This window comes from Setaria italica, chromosome V (assembly GCF_000263155.2).
Source record: "Setaria italica strain Yugu1 chromosome V, Setaria_italica_v2.0, whole genome shotgun sequence".
NCBI classification, from domain to species: domain Eukaryota; kingdom Viridiplantae; phylum Streptophyta; class Magnoliopsida; order Poales; family Poaceae; genus Setaria; species Setaria italica.
The window spans coordinates 37640445-37652105 of NC_028454.1; the positions used below are offsets into that span (position 1 = coordinate 37640445).

Sequence of the window (11661 nt, forward strand, 5' to 3'; positions counted from 1 at the left end):
TGGCGGCGCTGCAGGACGACGGAGGGGTTTGGTCAATTGGTCAATCCGAAATAGTAAAAGATATGAACGAAACTGCTTTCATCAAACAAATAAAAGCTATACCACTCTGGATACTAATAAGGATTTTTATATTAGATCATCATGCAAGTGCTTATTATGCGGTGGCATTCGTTGTTGCGTACAATGTCCGATCATGGTTGGCCAGCGGTTGCGGGCACTTAGGGCTGCACCCGGGGCACATCGCCTTGCAGTCATCCCGCGTGTAGTAACAGATGGTGTGTGGTTGATTCATCTGGCAACAGTAGCATATTTTGGATTTACACCAATCCTTAGTGCAAAATTTCAGGTAGACCTTGTCATCTCTTGATGATGTGGAGTCAAGAGCCGTACCTTCCGAACTTGCATTGTGTTGGTTGAGCAGATCCTTTGTGTTGCCTCATCGTGTAGGAGAGGACGACCTGTTGCATAAATTTTATTTCATCAGGAGGCAATGCAATTATTAAGAAAATGTAATGAGAAGATTAAAAAATGACAAGGCAATGCAACGCGTGCAATGAACAAGATCATGGACATCGCATACACCAGGCTCCAGCCGTTGCCGCCCCCCATATTGAATCTCTCTCTCTCTACCTTATCGATTAAACGCAGGAGAGGTAAATGTTGCTCAAAGAAAATAGGGTGGATGTGAGCTATATATGGCCGTGTTGCACTCGATCAGACCCATATTTACATAGAGAGAGGTAAAAAGTAAATGTTGCTCACATAATAGCCGGTTGATTTGGAACTAGATCAGAAAGATTATAAAATATCGGTGCAATCTTTTGTTTTAAAAAATATATGCATATTGTAGGGCAAGTGCATCGCACCGCTATTCAGTCCCATGCGTTTGAGTAAGTCCTATTATGATCTGCTTCTGTTTTAGACATGGCTAGTGTAACTAGAACTCGTAGTACTGCGAGTAAAGTAAGGCAATGCGATGCTACTACCTTGATTTTGCAAATCTTACACCGAACGGAATAGAGAACATCAAATGATATGTACACATCAAATGCTATCTCTCTTTGTAGATTATTTTTTTTCTCTCCGGTGGGACAAAAGAAAATCTGTTCCAATTGGAAAGAGAAGAAAAGTTGCTCCATGAATGAAGAATGAAAAATGTTCTATAAGAAGAAGAAAATAATTCCAGAACAAATACGCTAGTTGGAAAGAAACATATATACTCCATGACGACGAAGAGAAAAAATGTTCCATAAAAATATATATATTTATATCTCGTCACCATAGGTCTCTCCACTTTCTGCCGCTGGCAGAATTTCAGAAAGATCATGCAGCACGTACGAGATGCATGCGAGGGCGCGCGCCAAAGCGGCAAGCGCGGGACGGTAGCTAACGCTGCGTTTGCCCTGTTGCGTCGGTGCAGCGGGCGGCGATCGATCGATCGGCACCGATCACGAACGATTGACTGGGACGGCAGCTGTCCCGGTCAATGCTTTTGATTCGATTGTGGTCGCGTGTCATGCTCACTAAGCAAGATCTTTTTTCCTTGTTGATAGGCATGGAGAAATTTGACACTAATATATGATTCAGTGCACGAAACTGACAGGCGACAGCACTCGATGATAAGCTTGCCTGTCGCTTGTGGCTTTTATGTGGAGGTTTGATACACGGTCGCAATCGGATCCGTCTTATTAATTGAGGATGCAAATCCCTCTTTTAACTGACAGCAGTGATCCATGGCCTTAATGCCCCAACCAGCAACCAGTGCAGCACAGAGATTCCTGCTTCTTGTGGAAATTTTGTCCTGTCCAAAAATACTGCAGAGCGACATGGAACCTTTAACGGTGAGCCAATTCTGTCACCAATTCGTCGATTAGAATCAGGTTGTTTAAGAGTACACAAGTCAGCACATGCACGTCCCACGATTGACTTCTGCAAGCCAAAATAGAGGTACACAAGGGAACTACAAAATGTACCGGTATGAGTTTGCAAGCCATATGCACATAGTTCTACATAGTACAGAAGTACAAGAGGGAAGTATTCCATCTTTTGTCAAATCATCATAATTTCGCAGTTAAAGCAGATGATGTTCGCATTTGAACGGAAACCTTACATTTTTTGCATTCAATCATAACATCCGTATCAGGTAGACAGAGTCTTGGAATACAACTTACAAGAAAGGTGCATTCAGTGAGCTCCACGAGTGCCATATTATTGCCGCCATCATCTTTTACAACCAGAAAATTTTCACTGGGAACAAGAGAGGGATACTTTAAACCCGAGATGAAAACAGTGCAGATGCTGATGGAGTCCCATCACAACAACATGGATGCCTGACAAATGAACCAGCATCAAATCAGTAATCTTTGTAATCTTTATTGTAATGTAACCATATAAAAAAAGACAATAATTACACATGACTTCCATTTCAAGTGTGGAGCAAGCTATAGCTGAAGGTCCAAACCTCAGCTAGGAGCTTGAACCATCTAGTTTCATTGTGACCTGATATTTTAAAAAAAATAAAGGATAAACAGCAACTGCAATACTCCCGAAGTTCCAATGCAAATGTGTGTAAATTTTAGACAAGAAAAAAAAAAGATGCTGCTTTGCTGTAGTGCTACTACAAACATGCTAACATGACAAGCATTGACGAAAGATCACAAGGTATTCATTAGTGAGAAAATGCAGTTGACACGAAAAGAAAGTTGAACACAAGAGATCCTAAAAACTTTGGAATTAAGGCAATAAACTCAGCAAGCAAAAAATGAACAATGCCAAAAAAAACTAGGCCGGTGGGGTAAGATCACCCCACGGTTTTGTTTTAAGAAGAAAGCTGAACCTTCTCCCGGCCCAGAAACCCCCCCAAACCCTGACTTTGCCAGCGAGGGTTTTTTTTTTAACCTAGCCTGAAAATTCGCTCCCACCGGGAGTCGAAACCAGGACCGGGTGCTACTAAAGCATTGCCACCACTAGGCTAAAAGCTTTCCCAAAAAAAAAATCGACAATGCCACAATGGTGATGTACAAATAATCAGTTAGGGGGTGTTTGGTTCTTTAGGAGGTCCTAAAATTCCTGTCACATCGAATATTTAGATAATAATTAGGAGTATTAAACATAGACTAATTACAAAACCAATTGCACAGATGGAGACTAATTTGCGAGACGAATCTATAAAGCCTAATTAGTCCATGATTTGACAATGTGATGCTACAGTAATCATTTGCTAATGATTGATTAATTAGGCTTAATAGATTCGTCTCGTGAATTAGGGGGTGTTTGTTTCTTTAGCACCTCCTAAAATTCTTGTCACATCGAATGTTTAGATACTAATTAGGAGTATTAAACATAGGCTAATTACAAAACCAATTGCACAGATGGAGACTAATTTGCGAGACGAATCTATTAAGCCTAATTAGTCTATGATTTGACAATGTGATGCTACAGTAAATATGTGCTAATGATGGATTAATTAGGCCTAATAGATTCGTCTCGTGAATTAGTCTCCATCTGTGTAATTAGTTTTATAATTAGCTCATATTTAGTCCTTCAAATTAGCTTTTGAATATTTGATGTGACATGAATTTATTTTAGTAAGGACTAAATATCCAAACACCCCCTTAGCCTCCATCTGTATAATTAGTTTTATAATTAGCTCATGTTTAGTCCTCATACTTAGCGTCCGAATATTCGATGTGACACGAACTAGACTTTAGTCCATGGAACCAAACACCCCCTTAGATTCATTTTGAGATGTACAATTTCTTTGTAGAACTGAAACCAGGCTAAGCTTTATCAATATCACTAAACAGCATAAGTTCGCTAATCAGCTTGCCAGCAAAAGCCCCTCCCCCTCCCTCCCTCCCTCTCTTGCTGCGGATTGCCATTCACCTTTATCCCATTCACATTCACTTAATTCAAGCAAAGATAAATTTCGTAAGTCGAAACAAGCGTGTATCTTGAACCTGTTATCTAGCCTATTCATTGACTAGCAAATTAAACATGATAACATTATTCAGATGGACTACTTATCATAGAAGGTGACCTCAGGCTCCAAACATTTCCTCATTCGTTGATGAAAATCAGCATAATAATATACAAATTTTGAGATTCCTGTACCACCAGACCAACCCAAACAGTGGCAGAATCTGTTGCCATTTGAAAGCCCCAACCCCTCTCCCACACAAAGAATAAAATGCACACACACACACACACGAAACATAGAAAACACCTCTACACTCTACAGAATAGGGAGTGACCACGAGACATGAGTTTTACAAGTAAAGCAGAGTAAGCCAGTTCTTGAAAAATATTTATCTGATGTTGAAAGGTTATGGTATATCAATCACTGAATGCATGTCAACAAGCTACAATCCCTTCCCACGACCATTATCAAATCTTAAATAAAACTATAAAGACATAACAACAGAGGTTAAAGGTTCTTCGGACAATGACATACTGAAGTGAAACAAATCAACTTTGAAAAAAGACTGCTCTACAATGAAAGTTTACACCTACAGAAATCACAACTCACAAGCATTAACCAACAGAATTAGGAATTTAGGACATGTATCAAATTACAAGCAAAAGCAGCTATAACATCCCCCATCAGGACAAGAATTCCTAGGTCATATGATCATGTCAAGTTCTTTGGCTTGTTTGATCTAACATGAGACCTTGCCTGACATTGCATTCCTACCAAATTAAAGCTAGCTCCATATGCAAGTATCACACGGCATAGGCATCAAGAAGCAATTCAAGTTTAATCTGGGTAACTTTCAAACGATTTGCAATACCTCGCTTAGTAAATATTGAATATATATACCTGATTTTAATCGCAAATAATGACGAAGCCCTTGCTGCAAGCTCAGATCTAAGATCAGAAGGAAACACAACTCCTCACCTGGCTCACTTCTGGTAGCCTCCGCCAATGGTGTTGTCGTCCTCCTCGACGGTGGTGTTGACGTATGGCACGGGGAAGTCCTTGGTGGGGTCGAACTGCTTGGCAGCCATGTAGCGCTCGAGGTCGGGCTTGCGGAGCAGCGTGCGACGCACGGGCGGGCGGTTCCGGCGGCGGTCGCGGGTGAAGTACTTGATGTCGTAGACGGTCTCCGGATCGGAGGTGGGCACGATGGCCTTGTCGCGGTCGTCCCGGATGGTGGCCGGGCACTTGTCGCGGTACTCGAGCGCGTTCGGGAGCGCGCTGCGGTACTCGGGCGAGGCGCAGGGCCCCGTGATCTCCCACGGCTTCTTGAGGAACCTGCGGAGGCCCTGGAACAGCGACTTGCCGGCGCCGGCGGCCGAGGAGGCGGCGGAGGCCATCGAGGTCGGCGCGGTGGTGGGATCGACGGAGTTGGGAGGGGAATCCGGGAATGGGGGAGATCGGCCGATGCGGCGAGAACACGCTGGAAATCGCGATGGGCTCGGGTGCTGTTGGGCGGAGAACGTGGGCCGCACTAACGGCAATAGCGTCGAGTCCGCGCGGAGCAGGCCCAGCCCATGAAGGCCAGTAGCATTCGATTCCGGCGCTGAAAGGGAAGCCCAGGAACCGGCGCCCCGCACGGCAGCGCTCGGAGTATTCCCAGAATATTCCGTCGACGGCGATGGAAACGTGTAACAGCACGCGTCTACTGACTGCTACAGACGGGTGGGCCCCGAAGAGGTCGCATGGCGTTGTAGCCACCTGTCAGTGAACGGTAGGGTGGTTGTGGGCCGTAGCCGTAGGGCGATCTCATTGGTTGGGGCGTGCATTGATTTTTTTCGATGAAATGAAAATGCGTGCGTTGATTTGGTTGGATAGCGCGTTCCGTTCCGTCATGGTCCTGGGAATGGCGATTGCTACTGCTAGTGATGGCGTGACGGAAAGAAAAAGCGGGAGAGAGTACAAGGGATAGGGGGGTGGGGCCCGCAGGCGCAGGCGCACAGCACGGAGCGTGGAGCCGCGCCGTCTCCTCTTCTGCTCCGCTGAAACTCCGGAGCTCGCTGCCTTGCTCGCTCGCATATAGCGGGGAGAGCCCGGGAGGGACTGGAGGGAAGTGGAGCAAGAAGAGTGTGGGCAAGAGGGGGGAGGGAGCACTCCTGCAGACCTGCACCATGCGCCCATCTCGCTGTAAGTGACCCTTCCTCGATTGATCAGCTCTTCCTTATTTCTGAATGCTCGCCGCAGCGCCCACCGATCTGATAAACCTGGTGTCTGCAAACAGATTGCAGTAGATGATTCGGCGTTCTCTCGTTTAGCTTTGCGGGATCGCCTTAGAATTTTAGGGCGGGGGGCTGCATTGGCCCCGAGCTACTGGGGAATGGCCAGTTTTGGGATGATCCAGCATGGATTTTGTTGGTTCGTGACACGGAAATAAGGCGGCGAGTGGTATTTTTTTTTCAGGGTGCGAAATTGAGTGGGATGTAGTAGAATGAGCTCGCTCTGAAATCTGAATTGCCTATCTGCTGCTACTTCTGTCTAGTGGCCCATGTTAGCTTTCTGTATTTGGTATGCCTTGCTGAGGTAGATATGTCTGGATGAATGGGAGCAGAGTGGATTTGGTGCCTTCCAGGCTGCTTAATAGGGAAATTGATGGGTTTATGGGGGCAAATTAGATAATGATACACTAATTTCACACTGCACTACTGAAGAAGATAAACTCCGATGCATTAAGACTTGTTCTGATTTCATATGCTGCGTTATGTGGAAATACAATAGACAAGTGACATGTTCCATTCTAAATAGACACTCTAAATTAAATTTGAAAATTGATCTCGAGAATTGTGACTTGTGACCCTCAGTAGACAGTGGATGGAGGAGCATGGCAGATAAGAAAAGAAAGAAAACTTCAACAAACGGGGAGGATTTTTTTCCTTTCTTTTTGAACTGCGAGGAATCTTTCATTGGCTAAGGTTTCAAAGCATAAACATTCCTATTCTTTACATGCACATATAGAAGAAGTAGAAAACAAAGGCAGCATCAGCTAGATTTGTTCTTTCTTCTGTATCTGATATCAAGGCTAGTCATGTTCTCTCCATATAGCAATTGGCATTCTTGCATATTCTATCCATGCAGCTCCAACCTAAATATCTTATCAGATCTCCATGATAGAATCTTCATGAGCAACTGATGGCATTTCTTCGTTTGACAGCCCTGACGTCATGTCTATTCTAACCATGACTAATGTTTTCTGGATCACATATCCCCTTAGCTATGTTGTGTAGCTAATAGTTGACATATCACTATTCAATTTTGAAGCATTCTGTTCTAGCCCATGTTCTGATAGGAAAAATTCTAGTACAAGTGTTACTTATGGCCCTGTTTACACACTATAAGAATACATGTATACAGGTGTTTCTCACAAATTTTACAATCAAATACTACTCTTCGAATTATGCAAAAATACAAATACGATCTTATAGTTTTGTGATTGCATATTTCTAAATAGCATGCAAAATAGGCTAAATGAACATCTTAAATTTTCCCTTTAGTTGCATTTGCATAATGCACATAGCGTATGCCTAATTTATCTGCATCAACATCCCTGACAGGTTGTGTTCCCCTTTTTCTTCTGCTACTATCACATTTGGCATTTGCTAGACCTCTCTTTCCACTACCAAGTAAGACGAAGAACGAAGAGAAAAGGCCCATACAGACATTTCGACCATATAATATTGCTCATCGTGGCTCAAACGGGGAAATTCCTGAAGAAACAGCTGTTGCATACCTGGTACTGCTCAGAAATTTGCAAGCGCGTATGATTTATATCAGGATTTCATATTTCTATTTTGCTAATGGAATAAGCTATTTTTCATAAGCGGGTACACCTAAATGCTAAAGGGCTTGCAGATATTGATCACTGCAAATGACTGTTGTATTCACATATGACAACATTATAGTTTTTGTAGTATATGGACGATATTGCATTCTAAATTGGAACTTACAATTAACAAAAAAATCATATTGCAGAGGGCTATTGAAGAAGGTGCAGATTTTATAGAGACTGACATCCTTGCTAGCAAAGATGGGACCTTGATCTGTTTTCATGATGTAACACTTGATGAGACAACTGATGTTGCCGAGCATAAGGAGTTTGCCAATCGAAGAAGAACCTATGAAGTGGAGTGGTCTAATGTTACTGGATGGTTTGTAGGTTTGCACCTTACAACCAACCTTGACTCCATCACTCATTTTGTTACCATTGTAATTTGCATATCTGCTACATGAAAAGTAATTAAGCAATAATAAGGATATAACAATACACCCCTTCACTGTTTGTTGACTCTAATTCAGGAACTTTTTAGATGCTAATGGTTGGCATTAGTGCATATTGGTCGATCTAAACTCTGAACACTATTTACAGAAAATATATTGACAGTTTTAACTCCATGTTGGTATGATGGGTGGAATGAGAATGATAGATTTGTAGGCTCATGTGTTCTTTATTATTTAAACTAATATTGAATTGTTGGTTTTCAGTGGACTTCACCCTGGAGGAACTTAAAACACTTAAAGTGAAGCAGAGATACTCATTCAGAGATCAACAGTACAATGGTATGGATATCCTTCCATTCTTTTGTCATAGTTGTTTCATGTGATACTTCCTCTTCTACGACCATGTTGTTGTGCTCCAAAGATCCTTGAAGCAGTTCTTGTCACATGCATGTGCATTTTCTGAATGCCCTGCTACTGGTGGTTTATACTCCTTATCACAAATGCCATAAATATGGCAATTAGCTGGAAATAATTAGTATGATCACTTGCCTGCCAAAATATTCTGGTATATTTTCCTGAGGGAATATTCTGACATGTTTCTGTGCATTGTAAACAACATGCCCTGTCGTAGTTATTTATAAGTGCAATAATATTCTAGGAAATCAGAGGAACTTGTTGTTTTAATTAGAGAGCTCAGAAATGTATAGGATGTGATTCGTTGGTTCCTTTTTTTCAATAACATTTCTTTCCATTATGTAATACAATCTAGGATTCTGATTTAGCATAGTTGTTACTGTTCCATTTCCTTTAAGAAGTCCTTGTATGTTTAGAACTAGTACAGCTATATTATTTTGTGTTAGATTTTACTTGAACCAAGAACACATTTGCATGAACTGACATGAAAGAGTGTGATTGGGGATTAACAATAGCAATCCATTATTTTCCTGCCATGCAGGTATGTTTTCAATCATCACGTTTGAAGAATTCATTTCAATTGCCCTAGATGCGGATAGAACTGTTGGCATATACCCAGAGATTAAAGATCCAGTTTTTATCAACAAGCATGTAAGTTGTTCTCAGAAGAAGTATGCACTATTATGATTTGCAATGTTATCTAATTATGTCATTGCCACAAAAAATTCTTCTTATATGTTACATACGAACTCTATGTAGAATGATCATAACAGCCGCTGGCTGCTTAGCTTATGAACAGGACTGAAGATGTTGCTTTATATAATGATTCTGTCTCATATAAAAGAGTTTCTTTTTGTTACAAACGTGATCAATCGTTGTTAGCCCTGACTATGATAAGCTGGATAGTGCAAACCTTCGTTGTTCTATTTTTCATGTCAATGTAAAGGGCTAACTTCTCAATTTCTGACGTAACATAATGAGTTCGTATTACTTTCAACAGGTCAAGTGGGCTGATGGAAAGAAGTTTGAGGACAAATTTGTGGATACCTTGCTTAAATATGGATACAAAGGTCAATACATGTCAGAGAATTGGCTAAAGCAGCCATTGTTTATACAATCCTTTGCTCCCACCTCCATTATATATGTATCCAAATTGATTGACTCTCCCAAGGTATTTTTGATTGATGATATAACTGTGAGAACACAAGACACGAACCAGGTACTAACCTTTTTGTAACAGTGTCTCTCACCCATTTGTTCCAATGCTATGAAAGAAAAACAGTCTGGATAACAAAAATCAATCCCTGAGGTTTTAGAGTTCATTTTGTGCAACTTCAGTGGAACATGTCTTTGAATATTACTTAAGTCATTTCCCATTTGCAGTCATACTGGGAAATAACTTCAGATGACTACCTTGCATATATTGGGAAATACGTTGTCGGCCTTGGTCCATGGAAAGATACCATTGTTCCAGCTGCAGGAAACTACTTGATGCCACCAAGTGATCTTGTTGCACGGGCACATGCTCATAATCTCCAGGTACAGAATTCGTTTGTATTCATTTCATTATCTAAACTTCAGACTTTACATGGATTGTTGTAAAGTAATACATACTAGTTGGACCAACTTCCATATGTCTGCCATCTTCTATGTTTGTCCATCTAAATGCATCTGGTCGCTGATAACCAGAAGGATCTTGGTCGTTTTTTTCCATGTTCAGGGGCACGTATGTAATCTAGTTCCTGTGGGGGGGTGTGGTGTGTGTTTTGTACTCAGGTTGGACCTGTTCATTTCTCCTTAATGAAATGACACGCAGTTCCTGCGTCGTTCGAGAAAAAAAAGATAACCAAAAGGATCCTACAAAACATCACGGCCACCTTGTCATATTGATCTCATGCTCTTTGACAAAATTCCAGCCAGTCACTGAATGCATCGAGTTCGAACACAACACATCAGCCAGCTGCCAACACCTACATCAACAACGCAGCTCTCTTTGTTTTCTGAAAGTTACCCACATCTGTGTCCTGATCCTCACCTTGTCCTATGTGTTGAATTGGGAAGGGTGCATACCTTCAAAAAAAGGATAAGGATTCCCTAGTAACAAGTGGTCTAGTTTAGTCAAATTCTTTGGCCCTCATTAAATGCGTGTTTAGCTCTGCATTGTGGTGCAAACTTTCTGCTGCAAAAAGAACATGTGGACCAAATTATCACACTGCTACATACTTTTTTTACGCTTGTTTTGTTTCACAGAATATGTTTCTCAAGTAATATATATGCTGAAACATGTTAAACAGCATTCTGTTGTTGTGCAGGTGCATCCATACACTTACAGGAATGAGAACCAGTTCCTGCACTTCAACTTCCATCAGGATCCCTACGCTGAATATGATTTCTGGATAAAGAATGTGGGGGTTGATGGACTGTTTACAGATTTCACTGGAACCCTTCACCAGTACCAAGAATTGACATCCCCGCACCGGAAGGATGAAACTGCAAACAGCCTCCTAGTAAAAATTAGTCAAATGATCTCAGCATATGAAGGTCTCTGAACATTCTACCATTGCTGAAAATTGTTTGTACTTGCAAGACTACACGAGTGTATCATGGTGTTACTTGACCTTGGAAGGTTAAAGAAACGAGTTGTTTTTGCTAGGTAGCACGAGTCATACCTCTACATTAAAACCCTGAATCGCTGGGGCAAATATCTATGGTAGAAATAATTATTTTCCGGAAGGATTTGTAATGGTTAGTTGTTGATAAATTTCTATGGTGGAATCCCACGATGGGCAAGTTGCCAAGGTCTTGTTTACTTCCCAAGTTGGGAGTTGCAAAATTAGCAATTTGCCATAAATGCGATACTGTAGCGTTTTGTTTGTATCTGTGAATTATTGTCCAAATATTGATTAATTAGGCTCAAAAGATTTGTCTCGCAAAGTACAACAAAACTGTGCAATTAGTTTTTGATTTCGTCTACATTTAGTACTCCATGCATATACCGCAAGTTTGATGTGATGGGGAATCTTCTTTTTGCATAGTGTTAAAGTTGGGAGTTTGGAGGG

The 11661-nt window shown here is 41.5% G+C and overlaps 2 protein-coding genes across 3 annotated transcripts; one reads left to right on the forward strand and one right to left on the reverse strand.

Annotated features, from left to right (window-relative positions):
• Positions 1-1961: 1961 nt before the first annotated feature.
• Positions 1962-5394, reverse strand: LOC101778817. Its single transcript, XM_004970000.2, has 2 exons — positions 4898-5394; positions 1962-2330 (listed from the first exon to the last, which is right to left on the reverse strand). Exon 1 carries the CDS (start codon positions 5314-5316, stop codon positions 4903-4905), a length of 414 nt encoding a protein of 137 aa, XP_004970057.1. The 5' UTR covers positions 5317-5394; the 3' UTR covers positions 1962-2330; positions 4898-4902.
• Positions 5395-5852: 458 nt separating this feature from the next.
• On the forward strand, positions 5853-11411 carry LOC101779226 (glycerophosphodiester phosphodiesterase GDPD6). 2 transcript variants are annotated; one of them, XM_004970001.3, is made up of 8 exons: positions 5853-6103; positions 7525-7703; positions 7943-8126; positions 8453-8527; positions 9144-9253; positions 9603-9821; positions 9986-10141; positions 10897-11411. In XM_004970001.3, exons 1-8 carry the CDS (start codon positions 6088-6090, stop codon positions 11149-11151), a joined length of 1194 nt encoding a protein of 397 aa, XP_004970058.1. In that variant the 5' UTR covers positions 5853-6087; the 3' UTR covers positions 11152-11411. The 2 variants fall into 2 exon arrangements, with proteins under 2 accessions (XP_004970058.1, XP_004970059.1); XM_004970002.4 differs by having other exon boundaries at positions 5859-6103; positions 10915-11411.
• The last annotated feature ends 250 nt before the right edge of the window (positions 11412-11661 follow it).